Source organism: Dipteris shenzhenensis, chromosome 6, assembly GCF_047967505.1.
Source record: "Dipteris shenzhenensis isolate YYH24624 ecotype China chromosome 6, Dip_SZ_1.0, whole genome shotgun sequence".
NCBI lineage: Eukaryota > Viridiplantae > Streptophyta > Polypodiopsida > Gleicheniales > Dipteridaceae > Dipteris > Dipteris shenzhenensis.
Genome location: NC_141601.1, coordinates 6,020,506 through 6,041,399, shown reverse-complemented (window position 1 = coordinate 6,041,399; position 20,894 = coordinate 6,020,506). Strand labels below are relative to the sequence as shown.

General features: G+C 41.8%; 1 protein-coding gene across 1 annotated transcript; it reads right to left on the bottom strand.

The window, feature by feature from the left end:
- Positions 1–4,756: 4,756 nt before the first annotated feature.
- LOC147900694 (ribulose-phosphate 3-epimerase, cytoplasmic isoform-like) lies at positions 4,757–20,378 on the bottom strand. The gene is made up of 8 exons (XM_087376190.1): positions 20,075–20,378; positions 19,943–19,947; positions 9,436–9,498; positions 9,218–9,324; positions 8,916–9,013; positions 5,409–5,501; positions 5,237–5,278; positions 4,757–5,122 (listed from the first exon to the last, which is right to left on the bottom strand). Exons 1-8 carry the CDS (start codon positions 20,210–20,212, stop codon positions 4,970–4,972), a joined length of 699 nt encoding a protein of 232 aa, XP_087232316.1. The 5' UTR covers positions 20,213–20,378; the 3' UTR covers positions 4,757–4,969.
- Positions 20,379–20,894: the final 516 nt, after the last annotated feature.

The window sequence follows — 20,894 nt, the reverse complement described above, 5'->3', positions numbered from 1 at the left end:
AGATCAGGGTGGCAGCATATGGCTAACGAGCATTTAAGGTTGGTGATCTGCATCTATAACTCGTAAGGTTGCAGAGAAGGGCGCAGCAAGCAAGCGGTCAAGGGAGAAGTGGTGGGCATACAGTGAAGAGGAAGTATAGAGGGGGATACCAAGATGTGTTGCATGTATTAGAGCAAGGGCGACAGCTTAGAACATGCAAGTAGGATGACAACAACTGGATAAGTGGATTAGGAGAAACCCGAGTAGACCCCATAGTGAGCTGGTAAGGGAATAGGCAACAAGAGGGAGATGACAAGTGGTAGCAGTAGCAGGAAGCTTAGGTAGTGGGGACTAAGTATGGGGATAGGGGGGTTATTAAATAGGTAGGCTGCCACTGAGTAGATTAAAGGCACCTCTTAGGTAGTGGGGACTAAGTAGGGGGATAGGGGGGTTATTAAATAGGCAGGTTGCCATTGAGTAGATTAAAGGCACCTCTTAGAGTAGGTATGCTAATTATTCTTCCCTTATCCAAATTATCCATACGTAGGCATTTTCTAAACTAACCATGTTTAGCATTGCAAATAAGGTTAGGTATTATAATGAGGAAAGTTTAGACACAATGATAAAGCTTAAAGGGCTCAAAAAATTCATAGGATCCATATAAGATAACTTCAAAAAAAAATTATATATCAATAGTTACATCAACAAGATAACATTATTCGTGCCACAAAGTACTGATGCCATATCTTCTAGGTACGCACTGGGGTACGTGTAATTACAATTTGGTAACCATAAATTGAGGATTATATATAAAAAAAAGGGGGGGGAATCGATACAACATAACCATGATAAACTGTTACATCTTCCAAAGCTTAGAAGGTGCCAATAAATTTGAAGGTCATTGGAAAAAATTGCACATTACATCAAAGTTTTCATAGAGACCATTATCACTATGATGTCATCTAGGTGAGCTGCATCAAACAAAGCAATGTATCAGTTTTTTATAAATATACAAGGTGCTAGTGTGTGAGTGTGTATGTTGAGAAATATTAATAGGTGTATGTGTGTGTTTGTTAAGATAAGAGTAGAATCCCTCAAGAAGGTCCAAGAATATATGCACACCACTGAACACGACATGAATAAAAAAGAGGTATTTATAAAGAGTTGATGTAGTTGAATACTAAATTTTTTTAATACTAGGATTCAATTAAAAATTGCATGGTAGAACCTTTGCACAAAACCTCAACCAGCAACATTGATACCTGCCACCATCCAACAAGCTTAAGTTAGGATCATAGCCTTAACCAGAATGTCATAGCATTGTTGGACATTATTGATGTCTAAAGTACAAAACATACAGGTTGGAAAGATTCCATAATCCCCACACACACCCCACACACATTTTTCTAAGAATACACTTTTCTATATTATTTGCATCCCTGAAAACAAATAAGAGAGTTGCCTAGGACAGAATGGCCAATAAATATGGAAATAGTGGACTATAATATTCATACACATATAGAGGAAAAATATTCAAGTACATAGGATACTTGCATATGGCCTTAACTAGGAAAATAGTAGAGTGCCATAAGAGATCATATGGAGCATAAGAGATCATAAAAATGGCTATGTAGATAGGAATGGCCATATAGTAGAGTGTCTTGAGAGGTAGACAAGCGGCCATGTATGTAAGTAAATAGGGAAATGGCCCAAGGAGAATGGCCATAAGAGACACTATGCCACGTGGTCCCTTAGCATGCGTGACCATCAATGTGATTACTAGAGCATTAACGCTTTATACGCTTGCTCTATGTTGAAAGACCCCTCCATATGTGTCTATCGATTCAAGAAGAGAAGATTGCGCTGCCATCATCAATGGTAAACATGCCCTCACTATTTTGTTTGCCCAAGTGAAGGGCTTAGTGAGGTTGAGTATGAAGTGTATGTAATAAGCGGCTCCCTTGCCATTATTACCAAGCTTCAAGAGCTCTCTAGATTCCACAAAGAACTCCTGGAAGGGTGCATACAAGCTGAGTATATTGAAGTAGATGGAGACGCTACCAAGGCAATGATGACTGTACTTAAGTGGAGCATCCTCAACTCAGCAAATGGTCTTGGCGCACCTAGACGTAGAAAAAGTCTCACCATGTGACCATTCTCACAGTCTGTGGGACATGCAGTCCACAGCCAACTGAGCTTATGAGCAAGAAGACGAGAGTTTGCTAAACCCGGGTGTACATAGGCTGTGCGCGCGCCATAGCTCCAATATCCAATGAAAAACGATATAGATCCTTTGTCATTTGGTTCATTACTTGCGGTAAGAGCCATGATTTTTTTGAATCTAACTATGTTGTATATCCATTCTTAACAAAAAGTCGTTAGGAATGTGGTGGGCGGGTGGGCGTGTGTGTGTGTAACATAAAGGAAACAATTGGCTCTTGCATACTATAATAGTAAACTCGACCATACATATACTATTCTCACCCCATACTGCACAATTTGGCGATCAAAGCATTGTGCAAAACTCGATATACAAAGATTGACTATGCTAGTGTAAGACTAGGGACAAGAAACAAGACCAACTCAAGAGTAAGAGAAAAATATCGACCAACTCTAAGTTCTTATCTATAGGGTTGCAAGGCGACACTCCTTAAGTAACCCAATTGGAAGCATAAAATGATAATTATGTGCTTGGAATTCTATATTCCAATGGCAATTCTGAGTTACATCTCATGGATTCAAGATTGGTTTAGGATATCAAAATCAAGAAGGCAATTGAGTCATTCGCAAAAATAATGTTTTCCTTTAAAACACCAAGTTTTTGGCAAGCATATGCCTACTAACATCACAAATGGTTAAGCTACTATAGTCATTAAGATTCACAAGCTTTGTCAACCGCTGATCCTTGACATGTCTTGATTAAGCAAGCATTGGTTGCAACCGAGGTCAACAATTTGAAACACAAGCTGAGAGCTTATAAAGATGACCTTCCTTTAAACAAAAGAAAATCAAAACCACATGACATTGCATGGCATTGTACTAAGTCAAAGTAAGAACCATGCTAATACCATGTCAAAGGGCTTGACCATGGGGATCATGAATTTTGTAACCATAAATGAAGCTATGTTCATACATGCAATGCAATCCACTATCCTAAGGTTTAAAAAACATTGTTTATTAGTTGGTTAGAAAGGCCACGTGGTCAAGGAGCTACATTGCTTCACGAAACTACTATTGCATGCATGGTCATCTCTGACCGGACTTCAAAGGACCCTAGAGATTTTGATAATATTTTTTGACAACTTCAAGAAGAAAGATTGTTACGAGGATTCTATTGAGAAAACTTAGTCATTTGCACTTTTTTGCTATGATATGAGAACTCCAATTAAGCAATAGTCACAAGTTTGCCCTTAGCAATATCTTGGTGGTGGTTACGAGATATATTTGCAATTTCAAATTTTGAGATTGTGGTCAAGGGAGCTTCACTGCTTCACGAAACTACTACCATGTGCATGGTCATCTCGAACTGGAATTCAAATGAATCCACAAGACCCTAGAGGTTTGGGTAATATTTTTTTATGACTCCTTCACGAAAAACTGTTACTAGGATTCTATTTAGAAAACTTAGTCGTTTGCACTTTTTTGCTATGATATGAGAACTCCAATTAAGCAATAGTCACAAGTTTGCCCTTAAGATTTTCTTAGTGGTGGTTAACAGATATATTTGCAATTTCAAATTTGAGATTCATTATGGTGCCATCACAATTAGTGGAGTGTAGAGGAAACTTGATTACAAGTGTCTCTAATGATGGTGCTAATGTGTGTTGCATCAAATTTTGCATGAAGCTCCTAGTAAATTGCAGCTGCTAATTTATTGTAGGCCCCAAGCCCTATAATAGTTCCAACGAAATACCATATGCCCATCAAGTATTTTGTAGTTCCTCCTTGGTAATGTTGGTTTAAGTGGTCTTTTCAAGTCAGAAACAGCTTAGACCGTCCATGCTGGAATAATAAAGCGATTTGAAAGGCACTAAATCTGTCAATTTTTGAAAAGCCTTGGACATTATCCATGAGAACAGTCTAAAGGCCATTAACACAACCCACAGTCCCAAGGATAGAGGACTGCACATAACATGCATTGATTTATGAAGAGGTATGTATCAAATTAACTATAAGACAGACTTATGCCTTTTCTTCAGCATCCTTCACTAAATATATCAGACGTTCAGATCATTACAATCTCACTTAATCCTTGTCAAAACAGACAGATTCGGCTGAAAATAAAAGTCCTCAAATCCCACTTAATCCTCGTCAAAATAGGACAGATTTATCTGAAACAAAGCCCCCCACAGGATGAACAATAAAACAAAATACGGACGTAACCTAGTATAACACCTAACATGGTTTTGAGAACTCTCCCTTTACAAGATGTAAATACAGACGTGTTTTGAGTAATTGCACGTCAGTTATTTCAACATGTCAAGACCTTGGTGAGGGAATGAAACCATGTAGTAACAGGAGACATTTCATCACCATATAGAAATTAGTACCCGATATTATGCTTGAATCTGCAAGAAAGAATTCCGCATGCAGTGATGTAACACCAGCTTTTTCCTTCAAGGAACCATATTGCTACATCTTTATCAGCCAAATTGCCAACTGTCAAGAAGGAAATTGACCAATATAAAAGCAGCCAGGCCCCAAAACTTGAAAATTTTCCACAACAGCGACAAACATTGTAGAGAAAGCATTTCATCATGCTAGCACATGGATATTAGAATGGTATAATGCAGCAGCTGCCTCTTGTAAATGAAATGCTTAATATGAGATATAATTTAAAAGATGCCATGCCATAATGTCAATTACACAACTCTGTCATGTATAAATAAAACTTAAATGACAACATGGTACAATTTTTTATTTATGCAAACGCCACCACTGACTTTTGCAATTATAGATATGGTCTTCCAAAAACAACCTACCTAGCATGCTAGGATATCTGGACTTCCTGGACATTCTTTCGCAATATGTTAATAACATTGGCCGGATCTTGTGCTCCAAAAATGGAGCTCCCAGCAACTATGCAATTAGCACCAGCATTGGCTGCTTCTCCAATTGTTGAAGGACCTAGTCCACCATCCACCTGCATAAATTTAAGCATTTTGAGTGTAATGATAGCACATAGATGATCTAAAACCAGTTACTTGTTCACCATCTTTTTCATGATATCTCCCTCTTGCGTTAGAAATGACATTACCTCAATGTCAAGCCATGGATATTTTTGTCGGAGAACCTTGACCTGAATGTTTCAGGAGGTGATTAGGATAATAATCAGCATAAGAACTTAAAAGGTTGCCCATTTTCAACCAACTGCCCAGGGATCTAACAATTAGCCTGCTCAAGGATAGATCCATGGATGCAATAATTACCTTGGACATCATCTCTGGCATGAACTTCTGTCCGCCAAAACCAGGTTCCACCGTCATTACAAGCACCATATCCACGTGCTGTTCACTCTCAACCTACACGATGCTGAAGTTATTGCTTCTTCTCAACATGTAATATCAAGTTTCTGTAAAAACTGTGATGTGATCTATGCTAATCTATGTGCATCGTGATTGATCTAATAGATTTAACTAATCTAGTAATTCGCAATTGCAAGTTTATTTGTCACAATTGTGCTACGGAAGGCAAATTTCCATTGACTAATTAAATAGGTTTCACACTGAAATCATGATTTCACATACAACACTAGGGTTGAAGAAAAAGATAAGAGACACCGGCACCCAATGGGGTGTGAATCAGGTTCAAGGGCTACACCCTGGTATATTTCTTAATGTAGTGAGACTTGGCTTTAATTACAATAGTAATCCAGACCTCTGGACAGAGCCAATGGGCATCGAAGCCCTGTCACATATAATCACTGTAAATACAATGGTCTCCCTATAAATACATAATATTTCTTCATACAGTAAAACTTGGTAATAGTAATCCAGAGCTCCAGACAGAACCAATGGACCTAGAGGACCCGTCACATATAATCACTATAAAATACAATGATCCCCCTCAAAGCAGGAGTCCAAAAACTGAATAGCCCTATCACATATAATTAATATAAATACAATGATCTCCCCTCAAAGCAGGAGTTCAAAACTGAATAGCTGAAAGAAGATAGCCTCTGATAACGATCTGCATATGAAGAAGTAACTCTGAAAACCCTGAAAAAAAGCCAGGTAAATCTCCAAGACTCCGATTGAAATAGCCATGAAACTGGTATCCATGTATTGCTTAAGCTCTTCAAATAGCACAGGACGACAAATGATGAAAGATAGCCAAAGATGAAGCCAAATCAAGTCGCAAATTCCAGAAGCATACTCTGGGTGAATCAACTTGCTGGTTGTGATCTCAACAACCAGTGACTGGGAGTAGACACTCTGCTATAGGATTTGAAGAGGCGGGTGAAATTTTAGGCCAATAACAGATGGTATCAGCACTGAGGAAAATCAGCAGCAAAAGAAATTGCACATCCCTGTAAAGGTGTGAGTTGTAGGCTTGATTTCAGCTTGCAGGAGAGGATGGGAGCAAGCAGGCGAGATCTAATTCAATCACAATTCAGCCAAGAGGCTAATGTGGCTGATCCAAGTGGTGAAAGCAGCTAGAAGGGAGTAATTGCAATCCCTCTCAAATCAAAACAAATTAAGAGAGAGCACTTATCTAGGAACAAGGTGCTTAGAAAAGCTGAAAAAGCTAAAAAGCTAGAAATGTTGGTTACCTCCCCATTTGTAAGCTCCCATATGAGGAGAGCGTGGGGGGGAGGTAGACCAAGATAGGATGGCAAGGCTGCCACATGGTCAGCACATGGGCTGCCATGTGGCAGCAAGCTAACAAAGAAAATACAAGAAAGGGGGCTGCCACATGGGCAGCACACACACTGCCACGTGGACAGCACTCAGGAGCTTACCTAGATGTCAGTGGAGGGTGTGGCATACGTCTGGAGCAGATCCAATGGACAGAGGAAAGCTGAGCATAGGCACAATCACCTGGAACAGTTCAGAGCAGTTTGGCACAGGTAGAAAGGGTCGTCTAGAGCCTGGCAACCATCAGAGACTGTACGGATGCAAGAAGCCTCCTGTAATGGTGCTTTCAGAGCATGGTACAGAGCTGGAACAAGGCATCTACAGCCTGGGATCATCAAGGCTGGCAGAAGGCTGTACGGATCTGGAGCAGAGGAGTTTGGGCTGCAGCAGGTCCAGGATCAAGGCAGGATGCCCAGAGTGGACAGGGGAAGATCTGCCGGGTGTTTTGGCCAGCAACAGGCCTGGAAAGGCTCCAGGACAGGCCAGTATAAGCCTGCCACGTGGCCAGGCAGGACTGGTAGGGCAGCCAACTGGCTGCATGTGGGGGTGAAGTTTGAACCCACACACCAGCAGGTCAGCCTCACAAACTGGGCATCGTCTTGTCTGGTCGGTCCATTTTGGAGGGCCTATGGCCCTATAAAAGGGAGCCCTTGGGCTCACACAAATCACCCACTGGAAGAGCACTTCAAGGAGCAGTTTGGAGCAGCGCTTCAGCCAGGATTATTGCTCATCCAGGAGGACTTGGAGCGGCAGAGATTAGGCTGAGCACAGCTACTAGAGGGTGACACACTGGACATTGCTTCTGTATTGTGGACGGAAAATATAAGTTTTGTTGGTTCTGCATCTCTCCTATGTATTGCTCATTTAATTGCTGCAAATCTATGACAAGTACACATAAGGAAAGAAGTTATGGATTCCACATAAATACCACTGTGTGAGTTCCTAGGCTGTATTAGTCTTCCGCTGTATATACCCTCTGTTATATGATTTCTAACATAGTAACAGAGTTCTGACAGAAGTTCACAAGTAGTGGAGCTTGCAGCCCCTTGACCTTGCTGAAGGACGACCTTGAATTCAAAGCTCTAGGGAATCATGTCTGAAGGACATTGCCCTTGTGAGGACAGGGGAGACTCAGGTTCAGAAAGGTGTATGCTTTTCTACCTATCTCTTTCAGTTCATTGTTATGGCTGCTAGGTATCCAATCCCGAACTTTGGGAAAACTGGCAAGTTGGATGAGATAAATTACCACTATGGAAGATGAAGGCCCACAGCCATCTTGTGGTGAGATCGACATGGGAGATTGTGACGGGAGTTGAGTTAATACCTCAGCCAACGGTGACTCCAGTATAACAACAGCTGCTATGGTGACTGTGCCTACGGATCCACTAGCACTGAAGGATTGGGTGATATGCGTGACACAGAGGCCCTAGCCATAATCATTGGCAACACTACGAATTGGTGCTACCTCATATCCAATTGGCGAACACTTCCTTTGCTGCATGGACCATAATACATATTGAAGGGAATATATGAGGTGAATAACAATGCGGGATTCTTGACTGCGAGACGGAGCTCTATGACATAAGTATGGATGAAGGGGACATGGTACAGGACCACATCACGAAGATGAAGGTGGTCAGGGACAAACTCTCAGCAGTTGGTCAAGAGATGGATTTGGCGAGGATGGCTAGGCTTCTGCTTGGCATGGTTCCTAGGAGCTACAAACCTTTCGTCATAAAATCGTAGCAGGACAGAGGGCGACACCAGTAATGTTTAAGGAGCTGGTGCCATTGCTCCTGCAGAAGGAATCTCAGGAATTGAAGTACAAAGGATACGGAGAGGATAAGCGTAGCCTTGTATGTCAAGGTCAACCCCAAAGGCAAGGCAAGTGCAAGCCAGGTGACAGCAAGCCCAAGAAGAAGGGTGGCAAATTGGTGAATGATGGGGATAGTCAGATTAGACTGAGCTCAAATATCCTGTAAAAGGATGGACGAAACAAACTATACACGAAGAAAACACACAGTCCTGGAATGACTTTTACAATTTGCCAAAACGTACAAATCATTAAAGTAATCTCACCAAAGGATACACATCCTCCACAGGAGTTCCTGGCCTTAGTGCAACTCCTGCTCGCATGCCAGCACATTTGATACTCTTCACAAGATCTTTCCATCCATCTATTACAGTACAAATTCCAAATAAGAACACCCTTGAAAAGCACAGCAGGACAGAACTCAAGAAATTTAATCCTTCAGAAATCCAAAGAATGAATGATTCTGTCAGTAACAACGATCATTTGTAATAAAGGCCCTAAAAATTTAATGAATACAGTTCAGCATGCCCCAAATATTCTTGGAATTTCTTTGGATACCATTCACAACCTTTCGCTGCTTCAATATGAAAGGTGAAGCCCGAAGCTCCAGCTTTTGCGAATTGGTTAACATAATCTGAAGGGTTTGTGACCATGAGATGGCAGTCCAAAAAAGCACTGCATTCCAAGTTCAGGATGATTCCATCAAGCATGCATTGCACTAGCATGTCAATTTAAAAGTACCTATATGTCACAGCTTTTCCCAAGTAGAATATAAACAATATTTACTCTGTGTGCTTCCTTAAGCTCTGTATGACAGGGGTCCCGATTGTTAAGTTTGGAACAAAATGCCTGTCACATCATCACAGACATAAAAACATACATCAGTATAGCAGCAGACTGCAGACAGAACTTGAATTCCTAATGCCGTTCAAAAACCTATCTATTATAAATTACACTTAATAGATCGAATGGTTCTTCCTTGAACATGCAACGTTGAAAAATTTCAAAGATTGCTCGACATTTTGAAACTTGAGCATGTCTTCTCTTCCTAAGGAAATGCCACAAGTATAAAATACGAATACATACATGTAAAGATAATAAATTACGTGCACACACGCACGCACGCAGGCGCGCGCGCACACACACACATTTATATTTTACACACGTGTGCATGCATGCACAATGAAAAATACATAATTTAGAAGCTGTATGCCTAGATAAGGCTACAATGCCATGACTGCCATACTGCAAAACTTTGCGAGGTCAAGGTCTTATCATCTACTTTCTAGTATCTTGTGGAGTTAAATATCAGCATATAACATTTAGTGCCAAGGATTGGATCGCTATGTGGAGTTAAAATATCAGCATAGAACATCTATTTTCTAGTGTCTACTGGAGTTCTACTCAATACTGATTAACTTTGCAAGGTCAAGGTCTAATCATCTACTTTCTGGTGTCTTGTGGAGTTCAAATATCAGAATAGAACATTTAGTGCCAAAGGGGGAGAGAGAGAGAGAGAGAGAGAGAGAGAGAGAGAGAGAGAGTCTATTAACGTCTATGGGAGACGAAAGGTCTGACAATTAAAAACCATCCAATACAACAGCTTAGGGAGGGCACATGGCAGCTCCCAAGGAGTGCATAAAGCAACAATTATTTAGAGTACCTAAATCTATCCTAACCTATATATAATTGGCCATACATCATTTTAAGACTGAGTCTTTTGGTTTGGATTTGAATTCCTTAATGAGTACTATTCCTCTGCGGTACACTGCCCAGTTTCCATCCTTCCTAGCAGCCTTAACTTTGGCTAACTCCGTTGCTTTATCCTTCAATTGAGATCTTGTAAGTTCCTCAGCTATCCATAGCTTAGTTCCTTTCAGCTTGTAGGATTGTTGTAGGATCTTGAGTCTTAAATCTCGCGAGTTAAATGTAGTAACAGCATGGCCTTTACCATGACTAATACGGACTGCTGAAGCTTCACCACCATCCTCAGAGTTATCAGGCTTGTCATCCTCATCGGCTGTCCAGTCCATGTTAGGCATTGCTGCTTTAACATGTGCTTGAAGTATCACTGAATGAATCCTCCTCATTGTACCATCCATCTGGGAGTCCCCCAATTCTGATTTTTAATGCATTATCCCATCTGATTTCATGTTCTGTAATCTCTTCTTGGATATCAGCTTTATTCACCTTTGCTCCAAACCCCACAATTACCTCTTGCTTCGCTGTTTGCATTTCAGTTTGAACCTGATCCTTGATTGTGGAGACTAACTGGGGGGTAAATGGGGAATCCTTGCAGGGCTGAGCGACGGAGAGAGAGAGAGAGAGGGCTGACGGATGATCAGCAAGGGGGGGGGGGGGAGAGAGAGAGAGAGAGAGAGAGAGAGTATACCTATCGAGTATGTGACAAAAATGGAATTAGAAGTGAAACTTGGATCTCTTGGGATCGGGAGCCCGGCTTATACAAGTCCATTGGCACATGAAACTCAACCATCCGCTGGAGACCAAAATATGGTCTATGGGACCCGATCACAAGTACAAAGGCAAAGCCTAATCATGAAAAGTACGAGCGTCCGAGGTCAGTGTAATGGCATACCGATGCTTGAGTCATGTGCCTATGCTGTAGAACTGGGGCTAAGAAGCTGATCCTGATGCGTGAGCATTTGTGCCAAGAAAGTTTCGAGTGCTGCCAAATGTTGAGGGCTATGGAGTATGTCTGATAGGGGACGGATAAGCATAAGATGTGTTAAAGACTTTTATCTGACGTGTGCATGTGCAGGACAGAAGAGAAGTCCGTGCTCCTTCCTCTCTACCTCATTACAATCACAAAGAGTACAAAGGTGAGCATCAGGTGGCTATTCCCCCCAGGATGCAGCCTCCTCTCCTAGTCAATGTGACCTAGTATGCACCAAGGTTATATGGCACATTGAGCTGGGGGTGAGACTTGCCCCTCTATGTAAGGTTTCCAATACCAGGGATTGATGTGTGCACAATAATACTCAAACTTCGCAGAGAGAGAGAGAGAGAGAGAGAGAGAGTTCACACATTGTGAGGAGGCAAGAAAGTTAAGCAAATTAGGAATTGGAGGCACCATATCAAAATGTGAGGGTTTACATACATAGTCTCCACTCCAAAAAGCCTTTTTAATCCTCTAGGGGCCATACTCCAAAAGGGCCATGGAGCTACTGAACCATCAAGGAAAAGGGTAGCAGAGTTAATCTTTGCTTTCTCTATTGGCTCTGTCACCATTTGGGACTTCTCCTAAGAAAATAAAAAGTAATCTTTATTAGAATTGACTTCGGTCAAAGAATGGTAAAGGTGGTTAACCAAGAAGAAGTTTTATTATTTTTACTTTTGCTTTGCAGTGGTAAAAAGAGAATGTGGGGACGCCCACAAGGGATTAGAAATAGTCCAAGAACTAGAATGTTGCATTAGGCTAATCTTTAACCGGTTAAAGTGTTGATTTTTGTTTGTGGCAATGTGTAGGACCAAGAGGAGTGTAAAAAGGCCGTAGAACTAAGGGAAAGTGCAAAAAGCAGGTCCTACAAGGCAAAAAGCACCAAGATGTGGGCACCTACTTTATGGAGGATCCCACAAGGCCAAATCAGCAAGAATTCCAGCACAATTTCAAAGAAAAGCCCCCTAAATATGATTTTAGGGAAAGCTCAGCTTTCTAAGAAAAGTATGCCTAATTTAGGCTTAGGAAAAAGCTATTTTGCTAGCCCCAACTTATTAGAAAGCTCTTGCTTTCGGGTTGGAGGCTAAGTTTATAAAAGAAGAGCCTCAAAGCTCTAGAACACACAGAGTGTACTCAGTCCGTGCTCTTGTGAGAGCTAGTTGTACAAAGCCTTATTCTATTGCAATAAAGAGCTTCGGGGCAGTCCAACCCTTATTTCTGGGCCCTAGTGCTGTGTTTTGCTCCTTACTCTTCTCTCCCAGCATTCTATCTTGTCGGCAATTTGATTTCCACACCTTCAGCATGTTTCCTGTGGAGTGTACAGAATTTCCAGTGAAATGCATCTTGCCCCGGGTACTGTGATTTGCTCTAGAGGAGTCCTGCGTTGATTGCAAACTGTCCCACGATGCCAAAGTGAATTGTGATTTCATCTCGTTTGGGTTTCATTGGTATCAAAGCGTAGTTTTGCTACTTTCCTTGGTAGCGACGGTCCAAAAACTCGGCAAAGACATCTGACAAGCGCATATCGGGATCCGTCAAGCGCATATCGGGAGACCTCGGTAAAGACATCTGTCCGTCAGGCGCATATCGGGATCCATCAGTCGGGAGACGACGCAAGGCACCCAACGGGCTTGCAAATGCAGGCGAACTGTGGGGGATATTTTCAGCCATATTGATTTAATAAGTGGATATCATCAGATAAGGATCCACTCACAAGATGTGCATAAGTCAGATTTTCGAACCACTTTTTGACTTTGAGTTTTTGGTGATGCCTTTTGGGTTGCCACTTTCAATCATATGATGGACAAAGTTTAAAGATCTTACAGGTACCTTACAAGTACTTTCTTTGATGATATTTTGGCCTTTTCTAAGACAGAAGAAGAGCACTTGGCTACTATGTTTCAAGAACTCATAAATCATAAGCTTTTTATTAAGGCCAAAAAGAGCGAATTCTTTCTTGATGAGATTCATTATCTTGGACACATTATTTCCAAGGAAGGGATTCGGATGGATCAAGCCAAGATTAAAGCTAGCCAGAGCTCACCTCGGTACATGAAGCACGCAGATTTCTTGGGCTTTGTTCCTATTACAAACGCTTCATCAGACACTTTACTTATATAGCAGCCCCCTTACATGACTTGACCAAGAAAAATGTAGTTTTCAGGTGGGGAGAAAGACTAAGGACAGCTTTTAATGCTCTCAAAGAAAAGCTAATGACCGAGCCTATTCTTGTTGTTCCAGATTTACAAAAACTGTTTGATGTGGACTGCGAGGCATGTGGAGAGTGTGTGGGAGCTGCCCTCCATCAAGAAGGCCGGGTTATAGCTTATAAAAGCAGGAGGCTGCGTGATGACGAGATGTTTTTGGGTGTTTATGAGAAAGAGATGCTAGCAATAATTTCATGCTTTAAATATTTGGAAGCATTATCTTCTTGGAGCTGACTTTACAGTCAAGACCAACCACCAGAGCCTCAAGTATTTCTTGACTCAGACCAAGATCTCAGAAAAGCAGATGAAGTGGGCAAATTTTCTGTCCATGTTTCATTTCCAGGTTGTCTATACTCCAAGAGCTCGGAACAGGATTGCGGATGCTTTATCTAGAAGGCCTACAGCGAATAATGTCACCATAGCATATCACCGGGACTTGGAGGCCATGAAAGAGCTTTATTTACAAAATCCAGATTTCGGAGAGACCATGAGAAATATTCAGCAGGAAGTATCATCCAGCCAGTATACACTGAAAGATGGATTTCTCATGAACACTGATCATCTTTGTGTGACTCAAGACATGCGAGCCAAAGTTTTGGAAGAATGTCATGCTCCTCCTTATGTAGGGCATCGAGGTATTTTGTCTACCACACAGGCCATTGAGAGATATTTCTTTTGGCCAAGGATGCGAGATATTTCTTTTGGCCAAGGATGCGGAAAGAAATTCACAAGTTTGTAACTGAATGTCTTACGTGCCAAAAGGTAAAGTATGATAGGCACAAGACCCCATGACTTCTCATGCCACTGCCCATACTGCAAGAACCATGGTTGATCTTCCTAGATCCAGATACAAGAATGATAAGATATGGACCATCATTGACAGGTTCAGCAAGCAGGCCCATTTCATTCCAGTAAGAAAAACTATTAAGTCAGACCACATGGCCAGGTTGTTTTTGGCCTAGATCTTCAAGCACCATGGGATGCCTAAGTCGATTGTAAATGATCGAGACCCTAGAATGACTAGTTTATTCTGGAGATAATTATTTGATAATATGGGGATGAAGTTGGACTTTTCGTCTTCTTTTCACCCTCAGTCATACGGACAAGGTGAAATGCCAATTCCATGGTATCAAGTGTTATGCTTCCGAGCAAAAGGTCGAATGGCAAAAGTATCTTCCTCTCGTGGAAGTTGCATACACTGTTCATAGCTTCACAGGAAAAGCCCCATTCAAAGTTATTTATGGAAAGGTGATTCTACCACCTATCCTCAGAACAAAGAACAAGATATTTGCAGCCGACTAGTATGTCTAAGACTTAGACACAGCTTTCTCTCAAGTTTGGACAGGAATTGAAAGATCTCAACAAAAGCAAAAGAAGGTAGCAGACAAGCACTGGAGGGAGATGAATCTCCAAGCAAACAAGCACTCGAGGGAGATGAATCTCCAAGAAGGAGATTGGGTGTTACTAAAGTTTTGAAAAAGCACGGCTCAGAAAGATGAAAGGAAAAGAGAAAGTATACCCAAAGTTGTCTCCCACGTATTATGGACCATTCAGAGTTAGTGAGTCCATAAATGAAGTCGCTTTTCGACTAGAGCTGCTCGAGACTTGGAAGATTCATAATGCTTTTCATGTGAGTCTTCTAAAGAAGTATCAAGGACCAGGGTCCAGAACCCACACAACCAGTTCAAGAAGAGCCACCTGAGGTGGAAGAGATCCTCCAACTAGAACAAATTGTATATCGTATAGAGAAGAAAGGACCCAGAGGCAAGGTTATCCGTAAATACCTTGTCAAATTTAAGATTTATTCAGCACTTGATGCCAAGTGGGTAGATGAAGAATTCTTCTCAAAGTATCCTCAAGTTCTACAATTGTATCAAGAAGCTTTTCATTTGAGGACAACTGTTTAGAAGCCGAGGGGATGTCACCATTTGGGACTTCTCCTAAGAAAAATTAAAAAGTAATCTTTATTGGAATTGACTTCGGTCAAAGAATGGTGAAGTTGGTTAACCATGAATAAGTTTTATTGTTTTTACTTTTGCTTTGCATTGGTAAAAAGAGAACTGTGGGGACGCCCATAAGGGACTAGAAATAGTCCAAGAACTAGAATGCATGCATTAGTCTAACCTTTAACCAGTTAAAGTGTTGGTTTTTGTTTGTGGCAATGTGTAGGACCAAGAGGAGTGTAAAAAGGCCCTAGAATTAAGGAAAAAGTGCAAAAAACAGGTCCTACAAGGCAAAAAGCACCAAGATGTGGACGCCTACTTTATGATGGACCCCATAAGGCCAAATCAAGAATTCCAACCTAATTTCCAAGAAAAGCCCCCTAAAGATGATTTTAGGGAAAGCTCAGCTTTCTAAGAAAAGTACGCCTAATTTAGGCTTGGGAAAAAGCTAAAAGCTAGCCCCAGCTTATTAGAAAGCTCTTGCCTTCAGGTTGGAGTAAAAGAAGAGCCTCAGAGCTCTAGAACACACAAATTGTACTCAGTCCATGCTCTTGTGAGAGCCAGTTGTACAAAGCCTTATTATGTTGCAATAAAGAACTTCGGGGCTGTCCAGCCCTTATTTTTGGGCCCTAGTGCTGTGTTTTGCTGCTTACCCTTCTCTCCCAGCATTCTATCTTGTTGGCAATTTGATTTCCACAGCTTCAGCAGTTTTCCAAGGGGTGTACGGAATTTCCAGCGCCAGGCATCTTGCCCCGAGTACCGCAATTTGCTCTAGAGGAGTCCCGCATTGATTGCAAACTGTCCCACGGTGCCAAAGTGAATTGCGATTTCATCTCGTTTGGGTTTCAGGCTCCTCCCTCACAGTATATATCAAATTGCTGCATCCAAGATAGCAATACTTCTACCTTATGATCACCTGAATCTGAACATGTTTTTCTCCAAATTCGATCTTCTTGAAACAGTGACGTGTGGCTGAACCATCATATGATGAAGCTGAAGTATACGAATGAAATTTATGGTGTCCTTGCTTCTTTCACTCGTGCCTCTTGAGGCATACTACTGATAGATATCCTCAGCCGACTCCATCCTAATCTATTGGGTTCTAAGACAACGCTCCTTTTCCGTAGCATCAATCATAACCTCTACCATCTCCTCTGTCATGAAGGGGATGAGGCAGATTAGGAAGACATTTTCTGAGAGGAAGAGAGAGAGAGAGAGAGAGAGAGAGAGAGAGAGAGCACAGGGTGTCCAAAGCTCCTTAAAACATCCCGGATAGGGTATCAATAAATCTTTTAGCTACTTATGACTGTAGATTCCATACAGGCCTAAAATAAGTTAGAATGAAAAATAGACAAAAACAAAGCTATTCCACATGCATGCAAGCCTGAATCTACAACGAAACTAGAAATCTGCATTTAAAAATCTCAACAAAACCTTGCGAAAACCAACATAGGGTGAGGACATAAATTAGAATAGCTATCAGAAGACCAAGCGTTGGAGAAGAGCACAGCAAAAGCTTCGATAGGCGAATTGCAAATCTATGTTGCATGAAACGTTTCCATGCAGGAAAACATTTCTGAAATGCCACTTGAGTTGATAGGAAACGGCAGGGGTACGCTGAATAAAGTACATTTCTGCTCACATACAAAAGCTAGTAGTTAAACAAAACATGCACCATATAAGCTAGATGTGTGCGCAAGGCAAGCAATTGGATTCTTGGAGGGCACGGAGCAGATGATCCTTGAAGATGTGATTTGTGTAGTGCATTGATGAATTAGTCATTACCCATGTAGATCGTCTAATCCGAGTCTTGTGTTACTTCCAAAGCCTTCGCTATGCACCCACCATGATAATGCAAGAGCCTGCCATCATCTCTTGTCAATACCTGCCCTTGTTGGCTTTTCTTCTGGCGCATTTGTAGATTACGCATTTCCAAAACGTTTCTAAGTTTCGGAAGCGTCTCAATTTTGGAAACGTTAGGAAACGGGGTTTCCTAACCTTTTAGGATGTTTCTTGCAACTAAGTTGCGAATCCAAAACAAGTGTTTTCAGCAAGCAGAAGTAAAAAGTTGTCAACGCTGTTGTCAACAGGTGGCGATCTGTCAGCAATTGAGGCTTGGAAGGATAAATTTGCTCTTAGGCTCTCTTCTAGAACTAACAAACTTGAATTTGGTGAAGCAGGGAGTGAACTAGACACCTCGAAGAAAATTACAAATTCCAAGAGAGGTAACCTGGAACAGGATGAATTGGAAAAACTATCAAACATGTACCAAACCTGTGTAATCTACCAACAATTACCGTGGGGCATGCACTAGAGCAAACAACATGCCATTTCGAGTAGCAAGCAAGGAGTTACGCAGGAAATTGCGATTCGAACAGGAACTCCTCTCACTAAAAGTGCACATAACCCGAAAAAGTAAAATTAGGCTTGATAAAGGTTGGATTGGCCTGAGATAGCTTTAGGGTTTTAAACCTAGCCCATAACCTCACTGCCCTTACATTATCCCCTTCCCTGCGGTTAACGTAAAGATTCGGGCACTTGGGCTGACCAAACTCCCAGATTTCAAAAACCTAAGCTAGAAACACTCAGAAGAAACGCATCTGGGTTTTAAACAAGGCACAGAGGTCTCACCAAATGCGATGCCTAAATGCTTACTCTCGACTAGGGCTTAAATCATTATGGAGGTCATACCCATTACACTTACCATGGGTTCTCAAAGGCATTAAGTCACATCTCATATAATCGTGTATCTCCTCTGACACACCAAGGCTCTGAATGTGTTGGTTAACCACCAAAAACTAGATGCCCTAGACAGGTGAGCAACCAATCTGTATATTGGAAAGTAAACTAGTATATGACCATGTGCAGGGTAATTCGGTACCAACCTTGGCTTGCCCAATCGATCCAGCATATGAGATAAACACCACATGCAGCAGCTTGATCATTCTATCATCAGATGATGATGCATACAGTTACCACGGAACAGTAACATCATCATGGAAAGGTGATACCATTACTACAGAAAGATAACTAATCATCCCGAGGATGATATTGTATGCAAACATGTAACATCTGGAATGAGAATCCTCAAAATTGTATCCAGATGATCATCACGTCTAAGATCTGTCACACAAAAGGGCTAACACACACATGAGTCAATACATGTGTAACAAGAAATAAATGATAATAAAATAAAACGTACTACCAAAAATAACATTAGGATTGTACATTTTCACCAAACTGAGCTCAACCAAAGCAGTCCACCATGTTCAAGAGGAAGCAATGTCAAGGCTGAAAAGCTGCCAAGACTCGCTGCTCCAAATGTGTTCAAAGTCAGGCTGATGCTGGCTTTGAAAACTCAGCCAGAAGAGGGAAGCACTGCTATGCCACCTCCACATCAGAGAGAATTTCGCATGAGCCAAAACCACTCTGACACGTAAGGTATTACGTATGCTATGACAAAAAGAAAGCGTACACAATGAATAGGGCATGCACCGAAAAATGGCTAGTGCTCAATAAAAACCGTAATGAGCTGTTGCATCAATCCTAGTCCAGCAATCCAAATGCTCTCTTTACAGAATGAGGAAAGGGGGGACTTCCCGTATACAAATTGAAGTCAACTAGGTACCCTCAGCAAGTCTGGTCAGCATTGTCAGCCAGGAAGCCATCCATCGGCCCTCAGTTGCTGAGGCATCAATCAGCCCCCCAGGTGGTCAATCTGCCATGTGTCAGACGGTTGAACGCCTTGACAGACATGTATCGCAAGACATCGCAACTTTTAGGATTAGTTTTCCAAAAGAATAAATTTAAAGCTGAGGTGTGTTCAGCATGTCCATGGGTGGCAAGACAGACAGGCATGTCAAAGCAACTTTGGTCTGCAAGAGCAAAGGATGAAACTCATATAGAAAATCCTATGCAAAAAAGCTTCCATCAGCCCGATACATATTACGGAAAGCAGCACGTGTGAATTCAACAAGCCGTGGATGGAAATGACAGTTACGTGGACCGCATGTTTCACCTAAAAGGAGATCAAATACCGAATGCATAAAACAGCATCTTAGGCCAAGACAACAGAGATAAAAGGATGACAATTCGATAAGACCTGATGTTTCACCTAAAAGGAGATCAAATATCGAATGCATAAAAAAGCATCTTAGGCCAAGACAACAGAGATAAAAGGATGACAATTCGATAAGACCTGTGAGTACGCACAACATTCGTTACCTACCTACACGAGTCAATAGAAAACAAGATGCTAGCCTTAAACAAACCTTCAATTCATCAATGGAGGGTGTGATCAGGTGCCAATGGTACAGAATCCACAAACATCGCTAAGGACAATCATCCCGAAAACATGTTTACCAGCCCACATCACGAAACGGCTAATACGAATTCTTTAGTAGTCCAAGGACGATGCACATCACGAAACGTTCTAAAGATGAGATAGACTTGAGAAAGCATCGTACCCATCCTGCACGAGCAAAACACGCAATTGAACAATGAGTACCATCAAATATCATAATTTTAGATGACAGCGATGCACTCAATCTATAGCAGCAAATCGTTCTGCAAGAATACGGAGGATTAGAAGAGTTAACCATTATGTCCATATGCAACCAGTCTGCTCCGCATGCCTCCATGCGCTTCGCCTCTGAAGCCAGATTAGCAAAATCTGATGACAACATGGACGGGGCAATTTTGGGAGGAGGTAACACAAGATTGCCATCTCCTACCATGGTCGGTTTTGGAAATGATTCGATCGGAAGATGAAGGCAACAGACCTGGTAATGGGTAGCTCAAGGACTAACAGGCAAGCGACGATTATGAAATCAGCTTTTGGTGACACGGTGGACAAAAAGTCCTCTCATTAGTATGAGTGCGTGCCAACCAATGGAATAGAATTCTATAATTTAGAGGCAGTTCCCCAGATTTAGAAATAGGGAAGGGCTTAGTTAACGTAAGAGAGATGTCGGTTTTTTGAAAATTTTGTTAGCACTGCCCCGCTAGCTAGGGGCAAGGCTCTAGCTACTAGAAAGTTGCTAACTTGAGGCCCTTTGCAACTCAGCCACTTGGGGGTAGTGCTCTAGGCACGTGTGCCTCTTGATTGGCGCACGACTTTGGTGCATGGCGCATTTTGTTGGGATTCTCTGTATGTTTGGCGGGCTTCCACCGCTCAGTCGATGCTACGTGCTCTTCCAGGTTACTGTGTTCCATTTAAACGCGCACGATCGTGTTCTGCAACAGCTTGCCTCTCAGCTTGTCTTTTGTGAATCAGCCTTCATCTCTGCTAGCGACTATGGAAGGGAGCAAGATTGTGGATACCTTAGTAGAGCCCATGGACACCGAGAGTATGACGTTTTCGAGAGGTTTACTCCGCTTCTAATCTCGTAACTTCATGTTCTACTTTGCTCTTCCTTC